Genomic DNA, 18105 nt, shown 5'->3' on the forward strand with positions numbered 1-18105 from the left:
CTCGACTCGCAATTTTTCTAATTTTAGAGTTATCGTATCGCCGATTTTTAGAGTGTTTTTAGAGTTGGCCCAATGTACATTTTTATAGTCGTCGAGTTCTCAATTTCTAGGTCTCTCGAATTCTCGAGTTTTTTTATTTTTCACAGAATAATGCATACTCGTACGAACGTGGGTAAACTTTGACGGTGTGTTACACCGTTCTGTACTCGCGTCGAATACTCTTGGCGAGGTGTATCGCATTCGTCATTCTAGTCCACGTTAATCATCTTTAATACCCGTCACACGATCCTTCGTCGCATTTCGATATTCTTCGATGCTTCTCCGAACGAAAGAGATATCGTCGACGCTGGATCGAAAGGGTAACCATAGTTTGATCGAACGCTACGTTCCAATTCGTTGAAAAGGCAGCGGGCAGTAGGTTGTCACATTCTCGTCTGCCAGTGGTAACAAATGGAAAACCCGTAGGATTTGATCCGTTGAAACAGGAGTCGCGGGAATTTCAATAGATACCCGGTGGCCTCGAACATTCTGAATGTTATCGTTCACGCTGGAAAAGTGATATTCACAGCACCTCCTGTCGCGTCCATTTTAATCCGCTCAGTCAACGGACTGGCTGCACTTCCAGCTACGCTTTTTTTCTATATTTTATTCACCTTTCGTCCCTCTCTCTCTCTCTCTCTCTCTTCTCTCTCTTTCCATTTCCTGCGTTTTTTTTTTTAGCGGTGCACGTTACGAACGAGGCACAACACGAATGTAATCTTAACTAATGTTCGCGAAACGAGAAGAAAAAAGGAAACGAGGAAAGAGGAAAAAATGTCATAATACGCTTCTCCGGCATCAACGAGTCTGTCTCAACTCTCGAGTTCGCCCTCATCTTCCTCGTTTCTTCTTAAAAGAAGAGAATTATCGTTCATCCTTGACACGGTTAGTTCCCTTTTTACGTAGCGTTATTACGCCATTAAGGTGATACACGTGTGAAAAGTCAGCGGACTCAGACACACGCGTAATTGCATTTCCCTGGGCCGTCCTTGGCGCACAACAGGCAGCATGTTGCTCCAGATAAGTCTTGAGTAATTAACGCGCGTCGCCGACGTGGCTAAATCGTAGGAAATTTCGCTTTGAAACGAGAACGCACCGCGCCAATACGCTGATAAGACGCGAGTCGACGCGCGATAACGTTCGACGAACAGTTACAAACCGCGTTTCAAAACGCGTACCGCCGTTCCCTCGTTCCCTTTAATATCTAACCGCCGTAATCTGCTTGTCCGACTATGCAAATGAAAATTGACACTGCCTCGGTTTTGCCAACGCAAACGGTATTCGTTGATTTCGCGGCCCTCGCCTTCGTCCTTCGTCCGTCAGAAATGTGTACCCTGCATTGATTTTCTAATGTTCGCTTCCATATTCGTTCTTTCGTTATAGCTTACTCTCGCCACCCAGAGCGCTCTGTTATCGTTTCATCTCTCGGTACCTTCGCCAACCCGCTGTCGACTACAGTTTCCGAGCGCATACTTTCCTTCAAAACAACGCGAAACTAGATCGACATTATTTTCTCCGCTGCAGAGGCCAAATAAAGCAGGCTACGCCAAAGTACGGCGCATCGACCAGGTAACAGCGATCTCCTAACGATTCTCTCTGGCAAACTCGAGTTCCGCTCGAATAATCACGCTGGGCAAAGCCGACGTACACGTCTTTTCCTCGAATCCAATTAAACGGTAATTGAAAGGAGGGAATGGGTCGAAGAGGATGCTGTCTTATCGCAAGAAGAGCCGCACTTTTATTCTCTCTTTCCGCGCAAAGAATGCTCCTCGTCCAACGGACGTAAGACAAATGATCGGTTAAAGTCGCCCTAGTCGCCTCGAATAACTTTTCCAGCTATGAAATATTTCCTCATAAGCGACGCGTCCTACGCCTGCCTTCCTAATACCGTCCATTACCAGTGTTGCGAGGTCTGAATAACCGTTGCAAAGTATGGAAACTTACTCGATCAGTTGGTGCATTATTCAGCGCAACGCTCTCGGAAACATACATACGCTGCCCCTTGATTTCTCATGCCAGGTACAAACCGGGGCACAGTGTCACGCGTGAAAAATATCGGCAAGCAATATCGCCAAACGTTTGTTCGTGACCGACGCTTGATGAAAGCAATATGGGATCTCAATGGGAAGTGGAGCAAGGACGATGTGGGAAACGTAGAACAAGCACGGCGGAAACCGTCGGTTTAATCGTATGGCTGCTCTACTGGACGAGAAACAGCCGTTCAGTGGACGCGAGTTCTACCGACAAATGCTCCTTTCTTCCATGCGTGATAATTTAAGGTTCGCAGGCGGAATGTTCTAATTAAAATAGAGAAATGTCGTGGACAGGATAGGTTATCGTGGCATAAAACGATTTCAACGAGTTTTCAGTCTTTGAACAAACCAATACCAGAAGTGGAAAATTGATTCACCATTGAAAAGACAAAAATATATTTCAGTATATAGAATATTTTACTATATAATAACAAATTCAGTCCGAGTTAAGTTCGTACGAAGTTCCACGTGACCTTTACGTAGGCGATGACCAGAGTCTTAACGCGTTACGAGATTTGCGTTTAGTTGCTCTAGAACACCATTGCACGATGAACTATCTACGTTTTATCTGACTAACTTGGTCTGTCTGGAAAAACATCTGACGATAGTCATTCGAGAATCACAAATCAGCAGATGACGCAACGCAGCCGATGACACGCAAGACTGTCAGAGGAAATTGAAATAGCGTAGTACACGAGGACTTTTTTCGTTGCTCCGTATAAATTATGCGAACATCGTGAACAGCAAACTTGGCCAACGTCGATCGATCATCGCACCGGCGTGACGGCTCATTTTTAATAAAAAGAGGAACCATCGTAGACCTGCATTCTGTACCGCAGGCGGAGAGGGGACGATGTCGACGTTGTACGCGTTAGTCTCGTTAATGGAAACGGCAGTGAAGCAACAGAGGAGGAACAGCCGTCGTGTACAGTCTTGTCAGCGAAAACCGGACTTAACGATATTAACAAACACCGTTCTGATCTCTGTGAATCTCGTGGAAAGCCCCGATGGTGTCCTTCCGTCGACAAAATCCTGCCGTGGCAGAAATCCGTGTACGATTACGGGGAGAACAGTCGATATGCACGCCAGCCGAGGTCACGGCCCATAATTCACCCGAGTCGATTAAATAAACCGTCGTGTCACAAATTTCACAGGTCGTAAAGATAATTCATAAACGTGTCTTGGCTGGCTATAAACGATCACCGTTTCGCTCGCAATTTACGGGCTGCAATTGCCGTAGCAGGCTTCTTTTATCAAATTTTTTTTAATCCTGTAACGCGTCCATATTCACAGCGTTGGTAGCAGAAATTCACGCGGATGACGAGCGATTGAGAATCGAGCGAAAAATCTGTGTTGTGCGAGAGAAAAAAGAAGAAGAAAAGAAAGAAAGCGCGTCTTTGTCACGATCTAAGCATAAGACTGTCGAAAAAAAGAGAAAGAGAATTTCGAGAGCTATCGGCGTTATTTTATCGTTAGATACAGTGCCTGTCGTACATTCTCGATCGAAACTCTGAACCAAAAACTCGAACATCGTAGTTTCTTCTTCTTTCTTCCGACTATCAAAATCTTATAGGTGTAGAGAGATTACATTCCGATCAACCTTGAATCCCGTTACATCGTTTAACCCATAAAAAGAATTCCTACAAGCGAGCAGCCAGTAAGCGCGCCAGCAGGGAGGGCTCAACAGCTTACGGATTGATCGATAATTAATGCGGCCCGAGCGTGAATTACCGTCGCCAGGAGGGGAAACGTACTAGTCGGCCTGTTTCTCTTGCAGTTTCCCTTCCTAGCGGAACTAACGATCGCAAAGTTGCGAGAATAACGAGACGTGGCTTTGAACGTGGCGTAAGAAAGTTACGTTGTAGGAGGATACGACGAGGCCGAAAAACCAGCAACACTCGTCTACGTAGACTTTTACGGTCAACGAACGAAGGAGAAGAACGAGGGAGAGAACATGCGAGCGCGAAGGGTAGAAGCCAGGTCGTGAGAAAGAGGCAGAAAGAAAACGAGAAGTTGAGGTGGAAATAAAGAAGGTGAAGAGAGGGGAGGGCGGGGCAGGTGAAAGAAAGAGGAATTACGGTGTAACAAAGAGGATATCCTTCTAACCCGGAGCTAACGTCTACAACGGGGAAGGGAGAGAAAAAAACTCGGTGTAACCGGCATGGTTTTTGGTAAGAAGATTTTCACTGACGTCGTTAATTTTCTTTTCTATTTTTCCGGTAAAGCGGTTCGCCCAGGCTCCGTTAGAAAAGAGGGTAACGTCAAAGAGTGGTCCGGGGAACGATGTTATTGCATTGCGGCCAGTAAAGAAGCGAACGGAGCACCAACGAGGAAAGAGGGAAAAAACGAAATTATCGGGCAACGGGATTCGTGGCCGTAGGATTTATCCCGGGAGAACACGACCTCGGGCCAGGGACGCGTTCCCCGAGTTCCTTCTTGGACAATATTCGCGCGAAATTCGTTTTACCCGCATCAAAGAAAACGCTGCCCTCGTTTCCGCGATAGATTCGACTTAAAACGAAACCGTCTCCGCTTTGAACATTTGGCTTGTCGATCGTCCAACATCGAATCTGCGAAAATTAGAAGGAACCAGGCAAAACCGAGACGTGGAAGAACGACGTTCCTTAGACTAGAATAAGCGTTTTAACGCGTAGAATTTTACGCATTGGTTTACATAGTAGATCTTTACGTCTCTCGGCTTTCGTATCACGTTGATAGAATGTCGTCTATTTGACGTACGCGCTTCTAACGCAAAGTTAGTTACTTAGTTCGTAGAACCAGCTGAATGTGTAATTAGCGAGTAAAATGCGTTTCAATGTTCGTCAACGCAAACCTTTCTTTTAAACTCGTTAAAGGTAAACTCGTTAAACGAAATTAGAAAACCGAAGAACAAACCTCTTGAAACTTCACACGATTACGGGGCAATGCCTGGAAACGGGAAACGCGATTTTTTAATTGCATTCATTCCTGGGGACTGAAGTAAACGACGGTCCTGAAACAAGAGAAAACAGCTGCCACTTTACGAATCGCTGGTTGATATTAAGCTCTGTAATTCTCCCGTGTTTCCTTTTACCTACTCGTCTGTCGAGGAACAACGTCGCGCAGGCAGGCCAGCAATAAATTCCCGTACCCGGCACCGTCATTAAGCCCGTTAAATGCGAGAAAATATCAGTACGCGAGGCGGCTGCGATTTCGTCGTCGCGACTCATCCTTTTTCGTGTTCTTCGGCGTTCGGATGCGAGACATAAATCGTGTACTTACGTTGAATCGAAGTTGTAGAGTGTTGGTACAGCCGGAGAAACTACTCGAGCTACCTGGTCGTGGTTCCTTTCGATCCATCGCGCTTACACACACTTTGCACGCTAACGAAACGATTCCGCCTGGTTTTTTTCGATTCCGCGCATCGTTGTGTATTCTCGGCCAGATAACGATTCTCCTCTGGTTTATTCACGCGGGCAGGTTCGTTTCCAACTCCTTCGTAACTCGCACGAGTTCGTACTCGCCTCTTTAGGATCGTTGGACGAGAATCACGCGCGGTCCCGTGCGTTTACGCGCCACTTTTACCGTGAACACGCGCGAATTTATCGCAATGCGTTCGAGAACGTCCTCATTGTTGTTGCTCTACCGTCTGCTCGTAAATCCACGGACGCACGAACCGTAAAATACTGTAATTCGACAGTGGTCGTTAAAAAAAAAGGTCGCAAACAAAAACCCACTTTCGCGATACGAAGTCTGAACGACGTGTTTACGTTCGTCTCGTATAATCTTCGATCATCGGTGTCTATATGCGACGTTTTCAAGGTAAAACGAGTGACTTGCGGTGACCGACGACGAAGAACAAGGACCTGGCCTTTTATCGTTATTTCAACCTTGCTTTGAACTTAGCGTACACGATCGACGATACCTTGTACAAAACTGCGGAAGCGAGAAACGTAGCTGCGAAATCACCATCTCGGTGTCTCGGTGGATACCTTTGTTTATTTTCTAATGTCCTGTGTTACAGGCAATTTTACGATTAGATTTGAAAATACGACAAAGCAAAGCGATTCGAATATTAGAAGGAAGAAATTCCCTTTCGCTGCGAGGGAACTGGAAATGACGAGACACGTCAAACCGCTGACTGTCAGCCAGTCAAACTGCGTGGGCCTCTGCGGGACCAGTCGAGGTAACGGATAATGCGGCTTACCGCAATGTCAAAACTTTTAAATGAATACCGACAAGACAGGCATAGAGCGATGGAAAATTGGAGGATATTCGAAGGCTGGATATCCAACCTAATGACGCAACGATAACAAGATCAATTTGAATTTCTTCCGGATAATAGATAAGTTCGAATAGTAGGTTGGACATGTAAATTTCCTCGCTATCGATATTCCATGAAACGGATATTAAGTTAATCATCCGACCGACGCTGTTCTAATCGAATTTAACCGGACAATAATTATACGATGTTCCAGATAAATTATTCTATACAGATTATCCGAGCGCGATTTTGCGCGCGTTATCGAATCGAATCGTTTTTGATTAACCGTTTAAACGAAATGCTCTCGGATCAGGAAGTTTGATGCATGAAATTAAACGCGGATGTTAACTTGCCAGTTTATGAAAAGGAATATTCAAGCTGATTAAAAATAAATGCAAACTAGACACGATATCGCCAGATAATGAAAATGTTACAGATAACAAAATGTAATAATAAGAAATTATACTAACAATCGAGAAATAAATCGGCCAATCGGATCATCGTTTCTTTATCGGCGCGTATCCCACTGAATTTCGACCAGATAAAAAACCATTAATCATCGATAACGAGTCGAAGAACAGAGGGGGCAAATCGATCCTTAAATCCTTTCGAACGAAATTAGAACTCGCTGTTGGGATTAAACCAATTCGTCCGCGTAATTCGATTAAAAGGAGAAAAATCATTCTTCTTTCGCGATTTAACCGCGCGACGAATAAAAACGATCGAAACAACGGGAAAATCAGCCACGATCCTTCTTATCCGGTGGAAAGGAGGCCGAGTAGGGCGGTTGCGACTCGTTTCACCGCATCCATTCACGAAGAGACGAAGAGACGAAGAAGAGCACGAGGAACAGAGCGCGGCAAAGAGGAGGAGCAGCGAGCCGGCCAGCAGGCTGTATCGATTTTCGTTTCGTTTGCTACATATTTCGTTGGCCGCATCGTCGGCGAAATTTCATTGGCGCCCTCTCGTCAAAATCACATTATCGGATTCACGCGCCGATAACTAAACTACGCGTTGCGTTGTTGCACGCCGCGCCGTGAGAAACGCAAGAGACGAGATTCGTCGGAGAGGTTCGTTAGCGATTGCCAAATTAGCGCGGCAACTTCGGTTATCCGTAGCACCGACAATTACCACGCGAATTCCTCATTAATGCAAGTATAACGAACGCGCCGATACGAACAACTTCGTGGCCTGTTTCTTTTTCGGGTACCTGCGCCGTTCTCCATTCGTTCACCCGGTACGTATATACGGGGAATGTAAATTAATCAGAAAGACGGTTTAACGATTTCGAACAACGAGCACCGGTGCGCGTAACGATAAAGCAGAACGTTAATTTGATATTATATCGTGTAAATAGTTTACCAGCTCCGGTACACGATTGCGTCGTCGAATTAATTAAAATCGCGGTAGGCTCCAACGACGAGCGTTTATTCCGAAACGATCGCGGTTTCGAAAAATCTTGAAACTGTCGGTGATTTCTGAGTTTTTCTGCAGGCTGTTCAGTTCGATTCGTCGAGCAATGCAGTCTCGTTGCGATCGATCGTTGCCTCTTCGTTCACGTACTCGTTGTTCATGTAAATGCTCTTACGTTTATTAAACCAACGAACGAACGTAATCAATCTATGGAGAAACGCAAAATGGCACGGGAAATATGTTCCGAGAAAATGAACAGCTTTACGAAAGAGAGAACAGGGGACGACGAAACGTGGAACCAAATAGCACGACTGACGAATAATCAAAATTTTCCTGGTTAATAAAACATGGCCGCATGATTTTCCACCGCGAGTATTTCGATGGAAGCCCGTCGAGAAACTGACTGAAATTCGCAGCTTCATGGGCATCTGTGGTAGCTAGGAAACGGTATTATATATATACATATATACATATACATATAATAGCATTACATATATACATATATTTTTATATACTTACGTACGTACGTATGTATGTATGTATATGTATATGTATATGTGTGTGTGTATATGTATATATGTATCATCCTCTCTTCTATGGCTTACGGGGTATAAAGCCTACGGGGCACAAAATTCGCGTACAGAGGGTGCCGTTTAGTAAGCGCTTTAAACCATCGCCAAAACAGACGCAGCAATTTCGTTACCGAAGGGTTGGAAATTGAAAATTTGATAGGATGAAACAAAATTGCGTTTGATTCTTGCAAACAGAAAATAATTTCCAATTTTCCTCGTATCTTTTTCTGTATTTTCTATTTTTATGTTTTTGATCGAACGTAATGAAAATTTTGCTATCGCGCTCAGGATTACCCGATATTGATTTACGTATTATTTCGGATATTTTAAACAATTTTGAACTCGCCAGAGTTTTCAATACTGTTTGTTTCTTAAGAAAAAAAAGAGATCCGGTATTACCAGTGGATTGGAAAGATTTTAGCAAAGGAGAACATTCGTTATTTCCGATTTATCAGGCGCGAGGTCGAATCTATCGCTGCCATGGTACCTAATCGGATGTCGAGGGGATAAAGAAGATGCGCACTGCGCACACGCAATCCATCCTTCTATAATTGCCGAATGCTAAGACCAAATAATTCTCCTTGGGAATGTTATTTCTGAGACTTTATACGAATGATAATAAAATTAAACAAAATATATTCCATTGTGACAATTGTTCGAGTATACTAGGAATGTCAAGGTATTGTTTAAAATTCTAAAATTCCTTGTATCAACCGGAATTCTCATATTAGATTATCGTCAATAAATATATTACTTCGTAGCGAGTCATCAAATTTCATTCGCGTGTATCCGGTTGGCAAGCAAACAGCGGAAAATATGATAAAGGCGCGATAAGGATAAAAATCCTGGGCACGTTGAATAATACAAGAGCCGGGGTAACATCGACTTGCCTGTTGTATACGCGATTCAAAGTTAGACGTCTGTGAGTACGATTCAATTTATGGAGGGACAGTGTGTTTGATTTACACGCGAAACAATTAGAACAAACGTTTCGCTCAAAGTGACTTTACTGCCTCTCGCCATACAAATTCTATTTACGTCGCGCGTCAAATTCAAGTTTATCTGTACGAACGCTTTTTGAAACTGTTGTATCACCGTGTAGATCTATCGTTACGTGCCGGCCCGAAATCGACAAATTTCGCGGGTCCGAATTAAAAATCGAAAACACGCTGATCGAGTCAGTCGAAAATCCTGTCGAACTTTCACGGAATTGCACGGAATAAATAATCCATGAATAAAGAGAAATTCTTAATTTCAATTATTTCGTTTCGGTTCTTCTCTTAAAATCTTTCTTAGTTCATCGGTAGAGCAAGAAATCGATCGAGGGAGGTTGACAAATTTCAATAAAAAAAAGAAGCTAGAGTTCGATAATCAAAATTGGGAAAGGTCACTGAATTGCACAATTACTGAAAAAGGGACGAGGAATAAAACGAGAAACAGGGAAAGAGAACGCAACGAGGTGGAAAAATCGATCGAAAAAGGACCTTTGACGTTGGATTAAAAATGGGTCGCGCGTTTATGAGTATGCACACGACGACGTGAAAAATGCGATGATGCGCACGTTCCTCGCGCGATATTGCTTTAACGAGGTCGAACTAAATCGAGCACTGTGACTTCAGCTCGCCAACATCCACCACGTCTGGCCTTCGTGGAAAAACTTGCCATTTCTTTGCTCGTAATCGCGAGAACGTTCTACAAAAGGAACGGCAATTAAATATCCCGTTCCAGTCTGCAACAGCTTGCAAGGAGAATTCGAGAACTTGACTCAGACGTGCGTGACGCGCGTAGAAGCGTATAGCCTCATCCGGATATCGTTTTGTTCGTGCCTCTCTCTCTCTCTCTCTCTCTCTCTCTCTCTCCCTCTCTCTTTCCCTTAAGCTCGAATCGAAATAATTCGAAAGTAATTTCAATTTAGCCGGCTCCGACTCGAGCGAGACACTAATTGCGAAAATCGTTGTGGAAGTTGGCCGGAGAAAGTTCGTCAAAACTCCGCGTAATTAGATACCGGACCGTGCTACCTCTTTAAGGAAATTTCGCCTCGACTCGACGCGGCAAAACGACGATCTTGTAATATTGGATGGAAGGAATGTTCTTCTACTACTACGTTTGGAAAAGCAGAGAACAGGGATGGTGCAGTTACGTCACGCATTACAGACATGACTAACGCGAATACCGCTGCAACTACGATGTAGAAGCGGTCTTTGTAATTTGTATAACGTAGAAAAGGATTCGAGGATATACATAGTAATTCGATGATCGCGTCTCTCTGCGAAGGTAAACTAATTAGCGCGTAAAGTCGATCGTTACTGTATCAAACGACTGCGCAAACAACCGTTGTAATATTCAGCGATATACCCGACGATAATTTGCCGTTTTACTCTACAGAGACATTGATTTAATATCCAATTACAAGTTCAAATTACACGACGATTCCGACCAACTCGGTGGTTCGAGTCGCTCAAATTTTAACGCTTTCGAATTTCAACGCTGCTCTTCCAAAGTGACACAGTTACATTGACTGAAGTTCGGTGCAGCGCAACGCAGCGTAATATATGCACGAAAACGTCGACGACGCACCTTCGAACGTGCATCCTCCTCGTTTTAAATGACAAATCAAAGACCATCTGCAATTTAGCCTTCGGACACTCAGAGTTTACATACACGCTCATCCCACGTTTCTATCTATCGCTGGTACTTAATTAAGATTTTTTTTTTTTTTTTTATGTAGGATAAGTAAATTATCATTTCGACGTACGAGACAAGAAACGACGTAAAAAGTGATACGCGTACGATCACGTATTTCCTTAGAAGCCTGTGCTTCTATTCCTCGCCGGTTTAATTACTCCAGATTCGCGAATCGAATGATTTTAATTCCAGTAATCAGCACTATTCAAAGAGTGCTGATATTCCTCTATGCATTATGAAAAACCTCCGTCCCAACTCTCTGTCTATCTCTTCCTTCCTCTTCCACTCGGTGGCTCTTTCATTTCTCCATATCTTTTGCTCCGGCTTCCTCCAATCGGAAATCAATAACAACACCGCCGTAACCGACCCATTGTTTTCTACCGTCCTTGTGAAATTGTGTCCCAGCGATTCGAGTGGCGCTTTAACGAGACAAGGGCCGCCATATGATTTCAGTGGAAACCGGTTATCATTGATCAAGAATGGGACACAGGCTTTCTTTCTTTTCACGCGCAAAATCCATCGACAGATACAAAGGTAATCGAATTTCGTGGGGCCTCCGTTTCGCTCGCTTCCGAACTTTCTCAGCGCTTTCGAACTAGCGACGGAAAAATCTGAAATATCCTCGGAGTCGAGGAACAATCGCTTCCTGTCCGGCGGTGTTCTCGAATCGAGGAAAAAACGATCTGGATAAGGACAGGACGAAAGATAGAAGAAGCACTCGTTCTGGTACGAGCCTCCATTGAAGAGGAGAGCATTCGTGAAAGGACTGCCAATAAGATTTAATTAATTCCTTCAGTCGAGTTTTATCGAACACCAACCCACACCGCTTTGCTCCGAGCTGAAAAGATTACGACCGGCCATTGATACTACACAAAGCACACTTTATGGGTCCTTTCACCCTCGCTACCGTTATGGAAACGATCAATGGAACAAATAAATAGAACTCGCGGAAAGAAAACGGGGTAAGTTAACTTTGCTCCACTTGAAAACTGTTTATATTAGCAACGCGATCTTTAATGTAAAACACGGGAAATCGAACCTAGAATTTCCCTTTGCCCGCACTGCCCTTGTTTCTAGAGCTTCGGAGAAGAGGACAGTTCTTTTGAGAGACCAAACGTCACATAAATTGTAATTATCCCTTTATAAGGATAAAAATACAAATTTGCATTGATATCGTCGAATTATTCGATCTAAAGCATTTCGAAATACCGTTTCGATATTTTACCATGGAAAGAATAATAAACTGCGAAGAAAAACAGAGAATTAATAAAAATATTAAAAAATATTTTTTCCAACAAAGCCAAAGATAAACAAAAATAAAAGAGGAAAATTTGCGGACGAGAGATAACGTAACAAATCAACGGACGAGTAATCAATAGTCTGAGCATAACTATTGCGCGTGAAGCAACAATGTATCGTCGACGCACAAATAGGAAGGCGTGGCAGCGTTCATTGGACCCTTAATGCCAATGCCAATGTCAGGGTTTTCCCGGTCAGTAAACCCCCAGAAACCCCCACCTTTAACCCTCGGAAAACCGAGAAAGCGCCATCGCACCCTTGCTTACAAGGATCCGTTGAAACTACCGTGCAACAATCGTCGATCGACAAACTGGGAAGAAACTCCGCGTTGATAACGCAGAGAGGTTCTCGCTTTACCCTCCAAGTACAGATAAGGGTTGAAGCTACGAAGCTGCTCGTTTACAATCCCCTCATGGATATTGCAGATCATGCCTTTGCCGACGTAGGAACTCTTAGTTCTCTGCATTCACGTGGGGTTGGCACGATTGGTAAAATAATCGAGGAAGATAAAGGAGAAAAATGACATTTTTAGGTGCGATAAATCTACGATGAAATTTTTAGGAGATTTTTACACAGCTGACTATTTAGAATTTGCATTGCGATAATAATAGAATGGCTATTATAGAATTTAGATTAAGAAGGAAGATTAAACGAGTGAAGATTTTCAACGAATACACCAAGCATCGTTAAATATTTATAAACTATTTTCCAAAACTTTGAGCAAACGAAAACGAACATAAAGCTACTGGACGCCATGTAAAATGCAAGAACGGCGCGGCGCACGTACGAAGAACTTACGCATCTAAAATGAATCGTGAATTTGTCGTGCGAGCGACGATAATCTACTTACCATTTGTTTATCAAGCGCCTCCATAATTTCGCCGACATCGCCGACGACCACGGCTTGTTTTCGCAGCATCTCTTCTTCGACCGTCAACCAGTCGCGTATCTGAAACAGAGATAAGATATCATCGTTATACTTCTATTGTAATTTATTATTATTATACTTGTCGTACTTTCAGTTTCCTACAATTAAAAATAAAAACAACCTGTTAGGTTGTATCAGAACATAAAAATCTTCTAAAAACGGTAGCTGACAAAGTTGACGAAGTTTTGTGAAATCCAAAGGTGTGATTATCAAAGTAAGCGATTATCTTAATATTTCAAAAGCTTTGAAGAGAACAATTTCGATAGCGCAAGACCGATTTCTAAATTGCCGTAATTATTCCGAACGTTAATACCAATTCCGTGGAATAAAAACGGCGAATGTGACTTATCGTATTTTTTCCCAATACTCTGTATACGTTTTTAGATGAACAAGAAGGTTATTTTACCCTAGAGCGTAGAAATTCCCCGTTGGAATAAAAATATTGGAAAGTGATGGAATGGAAACGGAAAGAAGACATCGATCAGAGGGGAATGGGATGCGAACAGGATAGGACCGAATCGAGTATTTACAACCGGAAATTAGCTGGGAGTGCCTGTCCGTAAGTGGCTCGCTCAGTTTCCTGATATCAGGCAGGAGACCAGGGAGAACGTACCGATACACGGTTATTACAGCAAAAACATTAGCGCGCCACGTCTCATTGTCTTTCGGGCATTGTTCCTATAATTACGAAACATTGTCTCTGGTAACGAGATTATCATAAAACGAAAATTTCACCGCGAATACCTCGCATTTCAATAATAACAGACAATAATTTTTCTCCGTGAAAGCCAGCAGCAGCGCGCATAATTAAATATCAAGGATACACTGCTTAATTACAGTTCCATTCGGGCGAGCAATAAAAACGCTTCGATAACACGGACGAGCCATTCGATATGCTGGTACGATGTCGGAATCGGTATAGAAAACCGCGAGCTTCCAAACGCATAATTACTTTTTTGTTCCACCTCGAAAGATTTACTCCATTCGATGTCTAGAAAAAATGCGACAGGAACGTTCGAAAGCTTGATATCGAATTGGATGCGCCGAGACAAAGCTGTCGTTTGGCCATACAGTTTTTCTTTGCATCGGATTAACGAATAGCTTGTACGCTTTTATCGGTACGAGAACAACAGGCATTACTCAACGTGCTCGATAGACCGTGTTATGCGTACGAAGGTTGAACGACCTGCGATGTACAATTTTCCTTCGTTAATTGTATTTTTCGTATTTATTGCGCTCTTGCTTCGTAATATCGAACCACGCTCGTGGAACGAACCGTCGTTCCAGATCGAGAAAAATAAAGTTTAATTTCCACTCGGTTTCGATGTCTCTGTAAGAACGGTTAATAAGCTTATGACGTTATTTTTCGATATTTTTAGATCAACTGTTGAAAAAGATCGCGCGACATTGCTCGCAAAGGACCCGCGAAATAATTTATACTGCGAAAATTCTACCGATCTGAAGGCAACGCGGACGTATCTCCATCTAAAAAGGAAACGACGTTTACGAGCCACTAAAAAGTGGACGAACAATCATAATCGACTTCGGATGCCGGGTAACGCAGCCAGGAAACGGATGTTCGAGGACAAGCAATGTTTCTGCGAGTCGTGAGCGTGTAACTTTCGGGGTAGGTCGATAAATCGCGAAAGAGATAAGCCGGAATGCTACAGGAAATTAAGGTCTCGCTCGAGTCGACATTTTCTCCCCCCTCGACCAGTCTGTCGGAGCTTCGTATCTGAGCCAGTGTCCTTCCTCTCTGGCTTTCACTTTAGCCCTCCGCTTCCACATAAAGCCGACCTGATTAAGTGCATGTTGTCGAAGAACGATCATATCTCTCATGTGGTTTTCTTCACGGCGTACTTTTTTTCCCCTTCCTTCTTGAAAAGCCTCGACGAGAGAAGCCCGATGAAAATGAAAGGCCTAGACGTCGTCCCCCGACAGTCCCGAGGGAGCACACAACCAAGGAGGGTGAAAGAATATATATGTATACACGAGCAAGAAAATATTCCTGCCAGTCCTCGTATATATGCCAGCAGACTTTTCACGCGACAGTAGATTTGATATTTGACCCGCTGAAAAATGCGCCCGGTGGAACGATGATTATCGTCGCACATACACAGTTGTACGGAATTTCAGAGCAACATAAAATTCCGAAGATGATTGACGAAGGAAACAATACGAGTAACAGCTGCAAGCTGTAGGCAAATATTTTTTTACAATTTCTTTCTTTCTTTCTTGCTTTCTTGCTTTCTTGCTTTCTTTCGTGTTGACTCCAAACATTCTTGGCTTCTTCGTCATACAGTTCACTCTTGACTAACTTTCTCTTCGGTGCACGCTTCAGAACGTTTACCACGAGCACACATTCTCGTAAAGCTAGACGAACAAAGCTGCACGTACTATACGAGGACAATTGAAATCAAATTTGCTTCGTAACAGCGATATCGTGTTTAAAATCTTCCTCCAAGTTGCTCGATCGCCGTGATGGAAACGCGTTGACGTAAAACAACGAACGACGATCGACGTTTCAGAAAATTTTATCCGTATTCGCGTAAACGATAACAAGACGACAGAATTAAAAATACTGAAAGTCGAACGATCATCGTGGCTCGGCCTGACCTATATCGAGCCTCTTCCACTTGTTACGTCCGTATCACTCGAAATAAACGAACGGCTTAATTTGAAATATAAACGCAGCTGTGCCGAATTGATACAGGGTTCGACGGATGATGAAAAATAGACAGAATCCATTTTATTCGATAGCCTTTCGATCGACCGGCCGTATTTTTCTCCAAGCGAGAAGAATTCGGAAATAATTCCCGAGGATTCGATAAGATAACGAGAAATAGTTCGCGCATTTGCAGCAGAACTGTCGGAGGATTGTTAATGGAACACGCTAAAAGATGAATCTCGAATCCTCGAGATAGCGAAGGAAACACCGGCCAACTATATCGACGGAGTATCGATATTAAATTTCTCGATGAAATTGGAATTATTTTCGCTTCGAACCGAAAGGAATCGGATCGATCGCGTTTCGTCTCTGTTTCCTTCCGACGAAACGGCCGAAACTTCCCGGCATTCGTGGCGTACTTCTGCGTGAAAAGTTCAACGACTCTTCTCCAACGTTCGAGCGCCCTTCCAACCGCATCGTTCGCCATCGTTGTTTTACTTTCTCTATGAATTGTTCTCTCGTATAAAAAAAAAAAATTCCTTTCCATCCCCTGGCTGCCTTGCGTTTTTTTAGCTTCGAAATACGAACGTTTTAAAGCAACAAATAACGAGGAACGAAGGAAACAACGAAATGGCATCGAAACGAAGGTAAATCGAGGACCAGAGCGAATTTAATATAGAGGAAAGGTTGACAGGGCTTGCGCAACGTGCGAATACACGAGGGTACCATGCGCGTCAAATAGGAAAACATGTCGCCGAGACGACCAAGAAGAATCTAATAAGCTAGATACCACGGCCTCCTCAAAGGAAAATGTGCTACAAAATAGTTCCTGCGCCAGGAGACACAGAAACGAGGTTTTGTACGTACTACGATGGAAAGTAGCTACGGTCTAGAAACACGATGCACGACCGAGAAGGATAGAGTGGCCAGAAGGAAGCCGATGGACGAAATCCCGACGTCGATATAAAGAACACGCGTACCTCTCTATATCGCATTCTTTGTCGTGAATGGAAAATGTAGTTTAAAAACTTCGGTATGGACAAACGTAACGCGAATAAATTGAGTCTTAAATCGAGCCCGTTTAAAAATACTGCAACCTACTTTCCTCTCGCGAGGGGTACCCTTTTGTTTGTCTTTCGTTTCTTCGTCTTTCTTTTTTCCTGGTTGCACAGAGAAACCGGTCTGAAGAGGCAATGACGGCCGAGTTAATCAATTCCGTAAGTAGCGTAGCGTGCACGAAACGAGGCCTAACACGGGGCAAAATGGAATTTCATTGGCAACTGCGATTCCTGTTCGAGTCTCGTTACCTCGAAGCCTCTCGTCGCTTTATGCAAACAGCACAATACTTGTCAGCGAGACAGCATAGCCGGAAATGGAAGAAGGGAGGTAGCTGTTATGACGTCGGACCGAGCCTCGAGTCTGACTGTTGACTCGGCAAATAGGAAAAGCGTACCATACAATCGACACAATAGACGAGCAGAGATGACAATAAAAGCTATCCGACCGAGATAATTACGAATTTTTATCTAGGCCGATCGACTAGAAATTCGCTTATGTAAGCTGTAAAGTGTCACACGCCCATCTACACGAGGACACGCTTTCAACGAAACTGGCGCAAACGTGTCTCCATTAAGGACGCCGAGTTTCGAATTTAGAACGCTATTTTTGGAGATGCCAAGTTTCACTTGTTCGAAGAGAAAGTTTACGGCACAGAGAAGCCTAAACTTTTAACCGACCCTACCTGGATTTTCGCTTCCACTTCAGGATCGATGAAGAAATATAGAACGCGTACAGAATTTACGCAATTGGTTTCTACCGAATTAAATTTATTTCACGTACGAACATTTTACATCCGTATCTGTAGGAAGTTATCTAAGAAAATAATAAAGATTAAAAAAGCAAAAGTTGTTCAAAGTATCAAGATATTCCTGTTAGTCGAACGTTATTTAGGAGGTTACACCCCGAACACGTAAATGACAATTGTCGAAGCGACGCGACACATTTACATGAGATAAAGGAAGAAATGCGCGAGCGTGCAAAGTACCCTCAACAGGCGGCAACAATATAGCACGCGGTACGAGTTAAAAGGAGCTTGATAAATCGGTACATGGATCGTTGCACAAAGGAACCTCACAAAAGGACAAGGGAGGATGACGGTAAGGGCGAAGAAATTGCGCCGAAAATGAAGTAAATAGAAACGATACCTGTGTTTTAGTATGTTAATG

At 43.4% G+C, this 18105-nt stretch overlaps 1 protein-coding gene across 10 annotated transcripts in view; it reads right to left on the reverse strand.

The window, feature by feature from the left end:
* LOC126919089 (dystrophin, isoforms A/C/F/G/H) overlaps positions 1 to 18105 on the reverse strand; it is a 434304-nt gene that overhangs the window by 336988 nt on the left and 79211 nt on the right. For all 10 annotated transcript variants that reach the window (XM_050727761.1, XM_050727759.1, XM_050727760.1 and 7 more), the window contains one exon: positions 13135 to 13233. In XM_050727761.1, coding sequence (XP_050583718.1) covers positions 13135 to 13233 — 99 coding nt within the window. The remainder of the gene's footprint in view (positions 1 to 13134; positions 13234 to 18105) is intronic.

The sequence above is a fragment of the Bombus affinis genome, chromosome 8 (assembly GCF_024516045.1).
Source record: "Bombus affinis isolate iyBomAffi1 chromosome 8, iyBomAffi1.2, whole genome shotgun sequence".
NCBI lineage: Eukaryota > Metazoa > Arthropoda > Insecta > Hymenoptera > Apidae > Bombus > Bombus affinis.